This window comes from Theropithecus gelada, chromosome 2 (genome assembly GCF_003255815.1).
Source record: "Theropithecus gelada isolate Dixy chromosome 2, Tgel_1.0, whole genome shotgun sequence".
NCBI lineage: Eukaryota > Metazoa > Chordata > Mammalia > Primates > Cercopithecidae > Theropithecus > Theropithecus gelada.
The window spans coordinates 120,898,620-120,915,062 of record NC_037669.1 but is presented as its reverse complement, the minus strand read 5'-3'; the positions used below and the strand labels follow the sequence as shown (position 1 = coordinate 120,915,062).

Below are 16,443 nucleotides of genomic sequence, written 5' to 3'. Positions count from 1 at the left end.
TGTTGAGTTTGGTTTTCTTTTTTGTTGCCAGAGTGTTGAAATTTCACTTTGTAAAATATTATTTAGATAGACATAAATTCCCATGTATACTAAATTTAAAATAATGAATTTTTTCTTCAGCTTCAAAAGCAGTGGATTGTCTTTTGGATTCAAAGTGGGCAAAGGCCAAGAAAGGAGAGGAAGCTTTATTTACAACCAGGGAGTCTGTGGTTGACTACTGTAACAGGTACTGTTTATGTCTTAGTGAAGAATAACATAATAATTTTAAATTTTCTTCGTAGTCCTGAAGCTCCTTACATCATTAAATGTAGTGATACTACAACATAACTCAAATATAGTTTTCACATGTAACCTGATTTCTTTGGTACCTCTGGAAATGTGTTTGGTATTAGACTATTATACTTTTAACTATATATAATTTTTATTTATGTTTTATTACTTTTATATATTTGTGAGCCCTACTGAAGGGTCAGCAACAAAAATCATATACCAGTGCCTACAGTAGAAAAGGAAGTTCTTTCTTTTGTAGAGCAAATTGGTTGGGGAGTCTTTTTTTCAAAACTTGCAGGAATTCCTATTAGCTGTGTTACCGCAATTTTTTTAGTGCCTGCACTCTGAGCCATAAGCCGCATACCCTTTCCTATTTGGTTCAGTGTTTGCTAATGTAGTATTTCTTCTAAAATCAAGGCAGCTGCAACATCTACCTTGTCTTTTTCTGAGAATTTCAAGATGAAATACAGCTAATTCAGTAATGTACATGTATTTTTCGTAATAGATTTTTTTCTGTTTTGAAAAAACTTTTGATGGTGAGTGGTTTGCCTAAAAGATAAAGTCACCTTCCTTTTGGAAAGAAGTATGCTAGTTTTTGTTTCCATTTTTTTCTTTTTTTCTTGGTTTACTTAATACTAAGCATTTTCTTAATATATGTTAACTAAATTTTGTTTTCAAAACACTAAAGCTTATCTTTGGGGATTTTAGATTATTTTATGTGTACTAATATTTTATTTAATGGCACCTAAAGTATCAGCCACCTAAGAACCCTCTTAAAAACCACTATTTCACCACCTGGTTTCTTAAGCTGTCAAGTCAAAGCATTATTGAATATTTCTTAAAATTCTTAGTTGCCAAAGACTAGAGGTTACTAACAGACCTTTTAGAAACAATAGGTTTCGGCCGGGCGCAGTAGCTCACGCCTGTAATCCTAGCACTTTGGGAGACTGAGGCAGGCAGATCACGAGGTCAGGAGATGGAGACCATCCTGGCTAACACGGTGAAACCCTGTCTCTACTAAAAATACAAATACTGTCTCCTCCAACAAAATGAAGATGCATTTAATGGAGCTATTAGATCTGTAAGCCCAAATCTCTGAGTAGAGTGGCCAATGTGATTCCACATTTTTTGGCTTTTTAGGAGTTTTGGTACCTTGTTATTTGAAAAGCTCAAAAGACCTGAGTACAGAGAGTGTCCAAAGATACTCGATTTTCATTGTATATGCTCTTCCCACTGATGTCAGATTGAGTCCTTTCTGCACTAAAATAAATGAGAGTAGCATAACTTTAAGGTCTCCAGAGCCACTTCTAATACAACCGTAGAGTCTTGTTGGCCAGTCCTCATGAGTTGCTGCCCAGTAGCAGACAAAATCACAAAGGGACTCTTGTCCAGTTTCTTTTTTTCTCTTTTTGGCATCCTCCAATACTGTCAGTTTTTCTGAAGCAGCTAAGTGGCATGAGGGAGTCTGAGGAAAAACAAAATAGGAAAATGTAGGATGATAAAACAATCTTTTCTAATGTGATCTATACCTTTTTATGGGCTATATCACGAATGAACTCATACATATTAGGTTAAGTCTCCACAAGACTTTGTATCGCTTACCCCCAATCCAGTTATGTCGTCCTCGGTCTTGTGCACATGCCACACTCATCTTCTCTTCTGGTCTTTCTCCTATCATAACTTACCACTTTGCCTAAATGGTTCTCTTTCCTCTGTCCCATGTGCCTCTCAAAATCACAAACAAATCCCTCAGGTCCTTCCTCTACCATGTACTCTTCCCCAGGCCCTCCAGCCTTCATCAGCCTTTGTGTCTAAAGGTCTGAGTTTATCACATTAGTACCTCCCAGTTTGGCCCTTAACTATTTCAGAATTGCTACATATGTGTTTTTTTTTTTTTTTAAATCTCCTCCCAGCTAAATCTGAAAACAATTGTAAGACTGTTTTATACTTTATTGTAACTCCATAACAATTACCACAGTGTGAGCACTTAATAAAAACCCACCTTTGCCACATTGGTGAAAGTCCCCAACATGTCTGGCATTTAATAAATGTTTGTTAAATCTGAAAAAAGATGGAGGTGAGGGAAAAAAATACAGAAGCAATTTTTAAAACTTTTTAGAGCTATTTTTAAACCACTTAAATATTTTAGGCTCCAGGAATACAATCATGACTGTGACTTGGTCCCTACATCAGAACATACTCTGATCTGTTAGGGAAGATTTATAACTAATTACAATGTGGTGTGTTCTATAAGGAAGAGAGAGATGGTGAAACTACAAAGAATGACATCACACAGAAAATGTTTCAAGTAAATTTTGAAACATAAATAGGTGATTACCCAACAAACAAGAGAATAAAGGAAATTCATTCCAAGCAAAGGGCATAGAACACACCGAGATAGGAAAGTTTGAGTAGTTCTGTAAAAATGTCAGAGAGCTTTATGTTAGTAATGTGTTCTGTACCATGTGTTTAAAGCCAAACGGAGGCTCTGATATTACACAAATGTTAATGTCAGTCTCACCTTTTGACCTAATTGTGAAATTATTTTCAACATAATTTAATTGAAAGTTAATAGTCTACTTTTCTTTCATGGGGGTGGGCAGCAGTGCAGGAAAGTTGACAGAAGCAGATGATCCTGCTGTTTCTATTGCCTTCTGTATCTGCTCATCAGGGAAAAGGCTTTTTTCTTTTTTTTTTTGAGACGGAGTCTTGCTCCGTCACCAGACTGGAGTGCAGTGGCGCGATCTCGGCTCACTGCAAGCTCCGCCACCCAGGTTCACACCATTCTCCTGCTTCAGCCTCCCGAGTAGCTGGGACTACAGGCACCCACCACCATGCCCGGCCAATTTTTTGTATTTTTAGTAGAAATGGAGTTTCACCGTGTTAGCCAGGATGGGCTTGATCTCCTGACCTTGTGATCCACCCGCCTCAGCCTCCCAAAGTGCTGGGATTACAGGCATGAGCCACCATGCCTAGCGGAAAAGGCTTTTTTCTACTAAAGTTGCATTGTTTTTTTTTTTTAATTATTTCTTTATTAAGAATAATTTTTTTCCAATAAAGTAAATTTAAGAAAATGGGAAATGTTGCAAATGATTTAGAAGAAAATCCAAATTACTGATAATGTTGCTTCATAGATAGCCACATTACCATTTGAGAATATATACTTCAGGTACCTGTATGTGTACACATGTACTCTTAATATATGGACATGTATATGAGCTGCATTATAAAATGCTGGTTTTTCAATTAACATATGATAAACAGGATGTATTTTTATTTTCATTTGTAGTGGTAATAAATGTTCCTGATAGGAAATCTGGAAATCACATAAGTGCACAAAGAAAAGTAGAACATATTTTCATTACAGATTTTTTTGTAAGACATTCTGAAGAAGAGTAAAAACTACAAGACTGCACTTCATTTTCAAATATCCCACTACTATTCTTAAATCCCACTTTGTACTCCTAAGTAGTTAATCATTAAGGTCTCATTTCAGATTCTTGTTTGTTTATATATGTATATATATTCATAGCAGATATGATTAGTATTTTAGGGGGCACTTTGAACATTTGCACAATGATATTTGCAGAATTTAAAAATAGGTCTTCTGAATAAGTAGTATGGGCCAAATGAGGAAACCTAGAAATTAGCTTTGTGGAAGTGCTCATAGGCTGGACCTAATTGGGGAGCAGATGGAAGCCCAGCCAGGCAGGTAAAACACAGGTGCTTCAGGGGACTGAACACAATGACAAAAAGAAGTGGTTATCTGGGCAGGAAGAAAGCATCTAGTTAACAAGTGCTGCGATGTGCTGGAGCAGGCACCAGTGAGGTGTAAGTAGAAAGGTAGCTAGATAGTCACCATTAGCAGGCACCAGTGGTGATGGTGAGACCTAGCTTCTAGATCGTATTGTGGTAGTTGTACATTATCAAAGCAGGAATGAAGAAACCAGTCAGGAATTCTGAAACTAGAACATGAGATTTGAAAAAGTGACTTTTAGATGACAAAAATAAGGGCAACCCAATTTCTTGAGTAGGGTTATAAGGTTAAAGAGAAACTACCAAGCAAGGTTGACTTAATTTGGGGTAAGATAAAAAATGAATAAAGCAAGGATCTCTCTCTCTCTTAAGAAGTTTACCGTCTAGTGAAGGAGCAAACAACTGTAACAAATTACATAGTGAGTTAGAAGATAAGTGCTATGGATAGGGTAACAGGAAACGAGAGAATGGGAAGGTGGGCTTAGGTTTTAAACAGAGTAGTTGTGGTTGAGGGAAAATGAAGAAAGTGAGGGAATGAAACAAAAGGACATGCTTATTTGGGGGAAGAACATTCTAAGGAAAGGGAACAGCTAGTGTGAAGGCCCTAAGGTGAGAATATGAAATATAATAATAACTGCTAAAAAGAGAGAAGAACAATCTATTTAGAGAGAAAGTAGTGATATCAGGAATGCATCATGTTTTGCCAAATATATTGCACATTTTTCAATTTGATGCTGTGCAAGTCGTTTTCAGAGTCCAAAAATCTCATCTTAGTATATTTAATCATTACTTAATTGAAGATAATTATTACAGTGTCAGACTGAATTGTGAAGTACTTGGAGAAAAAAGAACACGAAGAGAGCTGAAAAGACATTATTTGGATCAATCAAATCATCACTTTTAATCTGTTAACATTTCTTAAACTGTTTATTTTCTCCATTCTTTATTATGTCAGCTCTTGCATTTGAGACTTAACATAAAGTGAAGCTGAGTCTTGATTACTCTAAATGAACCCAGAAAGAGTCTTTATACGGATAATCTCAAATCTATCATCTCTTTTATAATTAAGTTACATCATTAAAAGTGAAAATTATATTGAATATCACTGAGTTTTGACAACTTTTATATAATTGGCTGTGAAGTTTTTTGATTTAGTGGTAGCGTTGACGACTTTTTCACGGGCATACTAGTTGTAATTTCTCTTATGTTTGCTAATTTATGTCTTCCTTTGCTTATTTTATTCAGGTCTTGATATTTTTGCTTTTTAGTTTATATCTATATGGGGAGTGTAATGCCATACCTGTTTTTCCCAAAGGCTTTTAAAGAAGCAGTTTTTTCACCGGGCCCTAAAAGTAATGAAAATGAAATATGATAAAGACATAAAGAAAGAAAAAGATAAAGGAAAAGTTGAAAGTGGAAAAGAAGAGGATAAAAAGAGCAAGAAAGAAAATATAAAGGATGAAAAGACAAAAAAAGAAAAAGAGAAAAAAAAAGATGGTGAAAAGGAAGAACCCAAAAAGGTGAGTTAATTCAAAATTAAGGAAAAATTTAAAAATCATTATGTGCACATGATCACTACTGGCCTATGAACATATTTAAATATTATGCAATACCCACCTGAGATAACTATATTAGAGTTATTATAAATACCATGGTTGAGAATTCTTATTTCTGTGTTACAAATAGTGAAAATTTTTTGACTGTATGAACGTCATTTCTTGCTTGCTTGTAAGTGTTATTTCTTCTATTCAACTTGTGTTTTCATAGGAAGAAACTCCAGGAACTCCTAAAAAGAAGGAAACTAAGAAAAAATTCAAACTTGAGCCACATGATGATCAAGTTTTTCTGGATGGAAATGAGGTGAGAGTAAGCCTATAACTAGAAGTTCAGTTTTCTATAGGAGTTTTTAGAAACATGTTTGATGCCTTCACTAATAAAAGGAAAAATTTTGAGAAATCTTATCATGTACTTAAATATATAATAAAAGCTACTCTATTTTTAAAAGTCAATAATTTCTCTGATTTAGATTTTTAAAAGTCAGATTTTACTGTGAGTGACAGGAAACCTGAAATAAAAGCATCTTTTTTTTTTTTTTTTTTTTTTTGAGACAGAGTCTCGCTCTGTCGCACAGGCTGGAGTGCAGTGGCGCGATCTCGGCTCACTGCAAGCTCCGCCTCCCGGGTTCACACCATTCTGCCTCAGCCTCCCAAGCAGCTGGGACTACAGGCGCCCACCACCACGCCTGGCTAATTTTTTTTGTATTTTTAGTAGAGACGGGGTTTCACTGTATTAGCCAGGATGGTCTCCATCTCCTGACCTGGTGATCCACCCGCGTCGGCCTCCCAAAGTGCTGGGATTACAGGCGTGAGCCACCACGCCTGGCCGAAACCTGAAAGAAAAGCATCTTAATACAAAATAGATGCATATTTCTTTCTCATCAATGAAATCTATAGGTAAGCTGTACAGATACGTCAGCTCCATGGTGGATCCCAGCTCTTCTTTTCTCCTCTGTCTGAGGCTTCTAGCTAAGGTTACCTCATGGTCCAAACTGCCAACCTTATATCTACATCAAAAAGAGGAAAGGAGGGTGAAGAATATGTCTCCTCTTTAAGGAGACCACTTTAAGTACACTGTCCAGAAAGCTGGCAATTTCATTTCTGCTTGAATTCCACTGACCAGAACATAGTCACATGGTCATGCATATGAGAAGTAAAATCTTGGAAATGCACTTTTTATACAGGGTGATTATTTGCCTAGCTAAAATGTAGGGTTTCCATTATTATCAAAGAAAAAAAGAGCAGAATAGGAGATACGTACAAGTCTCTATCTCTTACAGAATGTAAGTCAGACACATCACTTGAGGGGCTTAAAATTTTTAACACTACTTGATGCTTTGTGCTTATCATTTATAATGGAAGATTTGTATGGTGGTAGCCTTCCATAAAGACTGCTTAATTCAGTCACTTCACCAGTACATAAACATGAGTTATATACTGGGCATTGAACTGTTACGAATTTTAGGATATCCCTTCCTGCTATACCTATACAAAAGTTACATCTGTAAAGTCCTGGCTCCTAGGGCTATGTGTTTGAAATTCTTACTTGCATGAGACTATCTAAAGTGGGATTGTGGGGGAGGATTATATATTTATAATAAACTGTCCTCAGGTGACTCTGATGTGAACCCCTGGTTAAGAATCATTGTAATAGAAAACTGTAGGTCTTTCTTGGCCGGGCGCGGCGGCTCACGCCTGTAATCCCAGCACTCTGGGAGGCTGAGTCGGGCGGATCACGAGGTCAGGAGATTGAGACCATCCTGGCTCACACGGTGAAACCCCGTCTTTACTAAAAAATACAAAAAATTAGCCGGGTGTGGTGGCAGGCGCCTGTAGTACCAGCTACTCGGGAGGCTGAGGCAGGAGAATGGCGTGAACCCAAGAGGTGGTGCTTGCAGTGAGCTGAGATTGCGCCACTGCACTCCGGCCTGGGCGACAGTGCGAGACTCCGTCTCAGGGGAAAAAAAAAAAAGAAAACCTTTGGTCTTTCTTAATGTGAAGGCTCAAATGCCCTCAGTTAAACATTGAGCATCAGCTATGTGCTAAACATTTTTATAGGTGTTGGGAATAGCTTGATAAATAGGATAAAATCTCTTATGATCTAGCAAAGATACAGGCACTTAAACATATTAGTATAGTACAGTGTGGTAAGCATGAATGGTGTGAGAGCACAAATTAGGAATAGTTAATTTAGTCAGGAAGGATAAGAAGGGTCTAAAGGACACTTGAGCTTAGATGACTGGCAGATTGCCAGGTGTACCAGGAAGGAGTTTAGGTCTATTGGGGAAGGAAGCAGCCTGAGCAAAAGCATGGGTGCTTGCTATCCTGAAAAGCCTAGATTTTATTCTGTAGAAAGTAGCATGCACTCCAAAACTTTTAAAGTTGTGAAATACCTTTTTTTAAAAAACATGGTTTTTTTAGAATGGAAACTGGCAGAAGTAATGTCTGTGGATGTGATTCCCAAGGAAGTGGGCAGAGTAAAATAAGAGGTTAAAGTGGAACCTCTGGTGTTACAAATCGAAGAACCAAGTTGGAAAGACAATAAAGAGTTCTGGTCAATATAGAAATAAGAGGGAAGAGTACTGTTATTTATAGAAACTAAGAAATAAAACTGAGTTTTGTGGATGAATGATCAAACGAGTTCCGATCTGAATGAAGTAAATTTCTGTTGTATAAAATAATAGCCTGATAAAAGGAAGGAACCACTACGTCATAAGCTTTGAAGTAGTGGTTTCCAGCTTATGGGCACTCCATGGAAGAGTGGGCAATGAAATTATTGCAGTCATAGAAACTATGTTCACCAAGCATGATCTTTAATAATTGTTCTTTGTGTCTTATCAGGAGAGAAAAGGGTGGAGTTGAGAGATACTGGATCAGTGATAGGGCCTGACTGGAATCTATCTTAACTGTGCTTTTATCCCAAACTGGTTCATCATTACATTAGGGGCAAATTAAGGTTGACAGTTGCTGGTGTTTTGTTTGAATAAGGTATGATTTGCACACATTAACAATTTTTTTCCCCCAAGACAGAGTCTTGCTGTGTCGCCCAGGCTGGAGTGCAGTGGTGTGATCTCAGCTCATTGCAACCTCTGACTCCCGGGTTCAAGCAATTCTCCTGCCTCAGCCTCCCAAGTAGCTGGGATTACAAGCATCCACCACCACACCTGGCTAATTTTTGTATTTTTAGTAGAGACAGGGTTTCACCATGTTGGCCAGGCTGGTCTCGAACTCCTGACCTCCAGCGATCCACCTGCCTTGGCCTCCATAGTGCTGGGATTATAGGCGTGAGCCACCAAGCCCGGCCAAACAAATTTTTAAATGTATGTAAGAACATACAAATTTACTTAAGTGCTTTATAGAATTTATAGTTTTTCTATAATCATTTTCTAGTGCCAGAAGAACCACTGCTGCTGAAGGAAAGATCTTTGAAATGTATTACCTTAGAAAGTACTTCTCATACGTTAAGAGGTTGATGACTGCTTTAGGGGACCTAAAATGTAGAATTAAGCATTACTTTCTAATGTGACATTAGAACTTTTAAGCACTGAGGTTTCTTGATTCTTCTAGGTGTATGTATGGATCTATGACCCAGTTCACTTTAAAACATTTGTCATGGGATTAATTCTTGGTAAGTAGTGAGATGTTAGTAGCTTTAAAGTGCAATCTAAAATTTAGAAAACAATATGCAGATACTATAAAAGAAAATGTTCCTAAATTTAACATAAAATAGTTGTCATTTTAAAAATACTTTAAAGTCAGAAGGTGAATAATAAAGGAAAATATTTGAAACACATTAAAACAAAGATCTTTACAAACTGATAGAAAAATGGTTAAGGTAGTTAACAGATAAATACAGTGACCAGTCATCATGAGTGATACTTAATCACACTCATATATGCAAATTAAAGCTGTAGTGATTGAGAGGCTTGCAAACCTTGACTTTAAAGGTCTTAGAAAAAAATCAGCACTCTCAGTTGATAGGTATGTCTATTGTTTTAGTTTTTGTGAAGGACAGTTTGTCAGTATCTCTGAAATTTTATATGTGTCTGCAATGACCCAGCAATTCTAGGAATTTATTCCATGGCTGTTCCCATACAGTTGCACGAAGTGTGTGCATTGACACAGTATCTGTTTTTTTCCAAATCCTTTAGACTATACCTGAGTATAATCTAGCAAATATCTTTCAAATTTGAAATGCTTATACCATTTGACCTAATAAATTCCACTTTAAGGAATTTACCCTATGCCATAATCACAGTTGCACAAATGTACATGTGCAAAGGTATTATACCTAGAATAGATAAAAAAAAGAAAGTTACAGAAGAGTAAGAATAATATAAGCTCATTTACTTATTTAGAAAAAAGTCTCTGTAACTAGTTAATTATATATAGGTAGTCTCTGGGAATACAGGTAAGCTTAATAGTACTTAACCTCTGGGAAGTGGAATAAGAATTAGATGAAGACTTAATTTTCTCTATACTTTTTGATTTGTTTGTTTGTGACAGGGTCTCATTCCTGTCACCCAGGCTGGAATGCAATGGCACAGTCAGGGCTCACTTCAGCCCGACTTGCTGGGGTCAAGTGATCCTCCCACATCAGTCTACTGAATAACTGGAACTATAGACACACTCCACCACACCCAGCTAATTTTTGTATTGTTTTTGTAGAGATGGAGTTTCAACATGTTGTCCAGGCTGGTCTCGAACTCCTGGGCACTTGCCTCATTGTCTCAGACTGCTGGGATTACAGTTGATTTGTTTTTTTAACGGTGTATATTCCAGGAGGTTTTGTGGGGAAAGAATGATTTAACAAATAGAAAAAAAAAAAAATAGGTAGTAGTTAAAAGCTTGGTCAATATGGTATCATAGGATCCCATTCAAAATAACTCTTTTAGGCTGGGCTCAGTGGCTCACACCTGTAATCCTAACACTTTAGGAGGCCAAGGCAGGGAGATGGCTTGAATCCAAGAGTTTGAAACCAGCCTGGGCAACATGGCGAAACCTCGTTTCTACAAAAAATTAGCCAGGCGTGGTGGTTCACACCTGTAGTCCCAACTACTTAGAAGGCTGAGGTGAGAGGATCACCTAAGCTTGGGAGATCGAGGCTGTGGTGAACCAAGATCGTGCCACTGCACTCCAGCCTGGGTGGCAGAGTAAGACCCTGTTTCAAAAAGCACAATAACTCTTTTATACTAGAGTACTAGTCACTTTGCTAAATATTTTGCATACAATATATCATTTCATCCTCAACAACCTTTGAAAAATAGGAACAGACACTTATTAAATATAAGGTAACTTAGTCTCAAAGAGTTAAGTAACTTGCCCAGGGTTACATAGCTTATTAGTGATGGAGCTAGAATTTTAATCCTGGTCTTACTCTAAAGACCTAATAACCAGGCTTCTGATTTCTTGTACTTATTTCTTGTGTCCTCACTTTACTTGCAAAAAAACTGGAGATACTTGTAAACAGTTTCCCTAAGTACCAAAAAAACATCTGTAGTGGAATCACTTGGGGAATCTTTTTCAGTCTGTGGATGTCAGAGCTCCACCCCAGAAGAAGAATCTCCAGAGAGGGGTCTTGGGAATCATTTTTTGTTGGGTTTGTTGTTCTGTTGTTTCTTTTAGCTCCCTTACTCAGTAGGCAGATGTCTTAATATTTTTTAAATAAGGTAGATATAGCTTGAAAATGGGAACAGTTGATAAATTAAGGAGGTAACAGTTTTGAATTTCTACATAGCACTTTTTTTCTAATTATATGTAATTTACACTAATAAAAACTCCTAGTTTAAGAACAGTATAAAATGTTAGGTTGAACAATATGAAATTCCTCATAATTGACCATTTTTTACCTATAAAAATGGCAATTTTGTATTTCAATGTGTTTATGTTTGTCAGTTTTTCCCCCAGGGATATGTTTCTGTTATTGCAGCCATACCATTTAAGTTTTTATTCTAAAAGTTTAACTTTGTCATTTCTTGTTCCAGTGATTGCAGTAATAGCAGCCACCCTCTTCCCCCTTTGGCCAGCAGAAATGAGAGTAGGTGTTTATTACCTCAGTGTGGGTGCAGGCTGTTTTGTAGCCAGTATTCTTCTCCTTGCTGTTGGTAAGTATTGTTATCATAAAATTGACCTCAAGAAGGTTGCTATTGAGCAGTTGGACTATAATTTGGAACTTCAGTAAAGCTTAAGAAAAATTAATGGAGGTAAATCAAGAAGTATTTGGTCCTACATTCTGAGTCAAATCTCAGAACTCAGGCTTGATAAGATTTGTTCTGTCTGCAGAAAAAGGATTTAATACATCTTTAAAATTTTTTTTAATTATTAAGATTTTTTATTGACAAATCATAATTATACATTTATGGGGTACAATGTGATGTTTTGGTGTATGTGTACAATGGGGAATGTTTAATTCAAGCTAATTAACATAACTAGCATATCTATCACCTTTCTTGCCTATCATTTATTATGACACATTTGAAATTTACTTAATTATTTTGAAATATACCATACATTGTATCTTAATCTGCAAATAGATGTGCTTTAAAAATTAGTTATGGCAAAGGCTTTTAATATTTTTGCAATGGTAGATCTTTTATTAGACATAATACTTTCAGTAAAACATTTTTTAATTTTGACTTAGAACAAACGAAATACCCAAATAATCTATGCATATATTTAATAAATTATTCTAAACAATTGATTTGCCATTTGGGGAAAAATCATTAATTCTCACCCAGGTACCAAAATATTAGATGCAATAAGGAGTTAATGTTTTAAAAATCAAATAGGAAAACCTAAGTAAATGAATTTTCCACAATTCTGGATGATTGGGTTCCTTCATAGTTGATTCGTTTAGAGGCAGTGTCTTGCTCTGTCACCCAGGCTGAAGTGCACTGGTGAGATCATAGCTCACTGCAGCCTTGAATTCCTGGGCTCAAGCAATCCTCCTGCCTCAGCCTCCCAAGTAGCTAGGACTACTGGTGCATGCCATCATCCCTGGCTTTTTGTGGGGGAGATAGGGTATCACTCTGCCCAGGCTGGTCTCAAACTCCTGACTTCAACTGATCCTCCAGCATTGGCCCCCCAAAGTGCTGGGATCATAAGATTATCACCACACCCGGCCATCTTTCATAGTTAAAAAGCAATATAGGGCCGGGCATGGTGGCTCACGCCTGTAATCCCAGCACTTTGGGAGGCCGAGGCGGGCGGATCACAAGGTCAGGAAATCGAGGCCATCCTGGCCAACATGGTGAAACCCCATCTCTACTAAAAATACAAAAATTAGCTGGGTTTGGTGGCATGAGCCTGTAATCCCAGTTACTTCGGAGGCTGAGGCAGGAGAATTGCTTGAACCCAGGAGGCGGAGATTGTAGTGAGCTGAGATACCACCACATCCAGCTAATTTTTTGTATTTTTAGTAGAGATGGGGTTTTACCATGTTGGCTAGGCTAGTCTCGAATTCCTGACCTCAGGTGATCTGCCCGTCTTGGCCTCCCAAAGTGTTGGGATTACAGGTGTGAGCCACTGTGCCCAGCCTCCTTTCTCTGGCTTAGTAACCTCTAGCAGCAGAAAAATCCCCTCCTGCTTTTGCATGGAACACGGGCACATTTGTAGGCCAAGAAATAATATCTAAGCCTGTTTGAATTTAGTGTCAGTGTAATACCTGCATCAAGAAGGAAAAGTCATAAACTTTGATCTGACATTAGACATAATAAAATTGGTGCTTTTTGCCTTTCAAATTCCTGAAATTTAGAAACTCCTTGGAAATTTTTAGCAAAGGTTTAGCTCCACTGAATAGAACTACTCTACTTGCTTATTTTTAAATTAAACCAGTGTTCACAATAATTTATGGTTATTATATAGTTTTGCTGTTTAAAATATTGTTTCTTCAGTAGTCTCTTTAAATAAATTCTCATTGTAAATATGCTGTGGATTTAAATATTCATTATGAACCAAATAGTCTTCTGAATTATACCAGGAAACAAACCAACCTTTTATGTTGATTCTCTTAGAAAATGCAATTCCAAATATACTTTCAAATAATTAGATATTTCTTTTATATTATCTTTGAAGTCTTTATATATATTTTATTAATATATATTTATATCTATATTTATATATATGTTCATTTTTTGGAGACAGGGTCTTGCTCTGTTGCCCAGGGTAAAGTACCATGACAGAATCATAGCTCATTGTGCCCTCAAACTCCTGGGCTCAAGCAGCCCTCCCACCTCAGCTTCCTGAGTAGCTGGGGCTATAGGAGCATGTTGCCATGCCTAGCTGATTTTTTTTTTAAGAGTCAGGGTCTTGAAATATTGTGTATTGGTCACAATTATATTTGGCGTTTCTTTGAATATGCATTGTTAATAATGCCATTTAAAATAAGACCTTTGGCAGTTTTCTAAAACTGTCACTTTTAGTGTAGGAATGTTATTATAGTACATGTCACAACTTCCCCATAATTCTTCCCTTTTCACTCTTGGTAATGTAGTGCCACATAGCGAAAAACTGTAAAACATGAGCATTCTGCCATACCATTTGTATGTGATAAGAAATTAGGTTTTATTTGTGCCATTTCCGTATTGCTTTTTCTTTGGTTTGATACAAGATTTCATATTATGAACCATCTGCCTTACAATCCTGTAAAACCTATCATTGCATCATAATTGGAGAAAAAAATGTACAGCCTCCTTAAATTCATTATCTCTGTTTATCAGTGGAATTTATTCTTAAATCATAATTTTAAGCATATTTACCTTTTCTGTTTATACCACGAAAGATTCTAATATGTACAGGAGTCTTTCAGAATACTTATATTCTTGTGAAAATAAAAATAGCTATTTTTAAAAGTCAAGACAGAACAATTTTCTTCCATTTATACAAAGCAAAATATGGAAGACACATAGATTAGCTTATTTCAGGCTTTATATGAAAACAGCGACAGAATTGTCTGAAGAAAACAAAAACCAAAAATCCTGTCATAATTGATTAGTCTGTAACAGTCACATAATCATCATGACCTTTTAAAAAACAGGAAAAATCACTTCGCTCTACATAATTGGTAAATTCAGAGAAAACTAAATATTGGGGTTTGTAATAACTCATTAGTAAAAATTTTAAAATTCAAATTCCATTTTTCTACAGTTTTGTCAAAATACAGTGTTATAAAATAAAAGAATAAACCTTATGTGTTTAAGTGATCTTGCTTTCTTTAACATTGTACTTTTCTTAATACTGAGAGGATTGGTCTTTAAGCAAAAATTAAATAATTTACCTAATCAATAAAACAAAAAGGTCAGGTTCAGTGGCTCACAACTGTGATCCCAACTACTCGGGAGGCTAAGGTGAGAGGATCACTTAAAGCCAGGAGTTCAACACTGGCCTGGACAACATATCAAGAACCTGTCTATGAAAGTAGATAGGTAGGTAGGTAGAGAGAGAGGGAGAAAAGACAGATGAGAGAGAGAAAGAGATTAGATAAATAGATGATAGGTACATACCTGTAATCCCAGCACTTTGGGAGTTTGAGTCCAGGAGTTCAGGACCAGACTGTGCAACATGGCAAGACCCCATCTCTACAAAAAATACAAAAATTAGCGGAGCCATGGTGGCATGTACCTGCTACTTGGAGGCTGAGGTGGGAGGATTGCTTGAGCCCAGGAGGTGAGACTGCAGCGAGTCATGATTGCACCACTGCACTCCAGCCTGGGTGACAGAGCAAGACCTTGTCCTCAATAAATAAATAAGACAACAAAGATTAAAAGATGGAAACTTTTTAATACTGGGATTCCTTATCCAGGGCTAATTATATCCTTTAGGCATAGTAAACACATGCCTTGGACCAAGGTTACATATAGGGGTCCACAGAAATATTTTCATTTTTATTTCTTTTAAATCAGAAGTAGTAATGTATATACATGTATGTACTAGCAAACCTATATGGTATTTTATTCATGTTTATACAAATGTATAGAAAATAGTCATAAATGTGTAGAAAATATAATTTTAATATTTTTTTATGAAGTAAGTTCCTTACAAAGGCAAAAAGGCCTAGAGACTTGGAAAGTAGGATGTAGCCCTGCTTTTCCTTCTTAAAGGCTTCCTTCCTAAACACCTTTTCATCTCTTTATTTTATTCTTTTCCTACACCATGATCTTATGAATACTTAAATTCCCAACTGATTGCTATGTGTATTGAAGCATAATATCACAAAGTGCATAAATCAGAAGTGTATATCCATGAAACAACACCCAGATGGAAAAAAGAAGTAATTTTTTTCCGAGTGACGTTATTGCATTGTGACCTCAAGTTCAGAGCAACATGCTGTGCCCCTAGAATACTGTGATAGCTGCTAAACTAGTCAGGAATTTTTTTGTTTTGTTTTCAAGCATGCAGTGGTGTAATTATAGCTTACTGTAGCTCACTGCAGCCTCAAGCTCCTGGGCGCAAGTAATCCTCCCAAGTAGCTGGGATTAGAGGTTTAGCCACCACGCTCAGCACTAATCAGGATTTAAATATTCATATTTAAGGTGTATGAAATGTGCAGGTAGGCCGGGCGCGGTGGCTCAAGCCTGTAATCCCAGCACTTTGGGAGGCCGAGGCGGGCGGATCACGAGGTCAGGAGATCGAGACCATCCTGGCTAACATGGTGAAACCCCGTCTCTACTAAAAATACAAAAAACTAGCCGGGCGAGGTGGCAGGCGCCTGTAGTCCCAGCTACTCGGGAGGCTGAGGCAGGAGAATGGCGTGAACCTGGGAGGCGGAGCTTGCAGTGAGCCGAGATCGCGCCACTGCACTCCAGCCTGGGTGACACAGCGCGAGACTCCGTCTCAAAAAAAAAAAAAAAAAAAAAAAAAAATA

The 16,443-nt window shown here is 37.1% G+C and overlaps 1 protein-coding gene across 2 annotated transcripts in view; it reads left to right on the top strand.

Annotated features, from left to right (window-relative positions):
* The window catches only part of SEC62 (SEC62 homolog, preprotein translocation factor), a 31,006-nt gene that overhangs the window by 10,422 nt on the left and 4,141 nt on the right, over positions 1–16,443 (top strand). For both annotated transcript variants that reach the window (XM_025375086.1, XM_025375085.1), the window contains exons 3-7: positions 121–226; positions 5,342–5,546; positions 5,794–5,886; positions 9,150–9,210; positions 11,567–11,686. In XM_025375086.1, the coding sequence (XP_025230871.1) occupies positions 121–226; positions 5,342–5,546; positions 5,794–5,886; positions 9,150–9,210; positions 11,567–11,686 (585 nt within the window). The remainder of the gene's footprint in view (positions 1–120; positions 227–5,341; positions 5,547–5,793; positions 5,887–9,149; positions 9,211–11,566; positions 11,687–16,443) is intronic.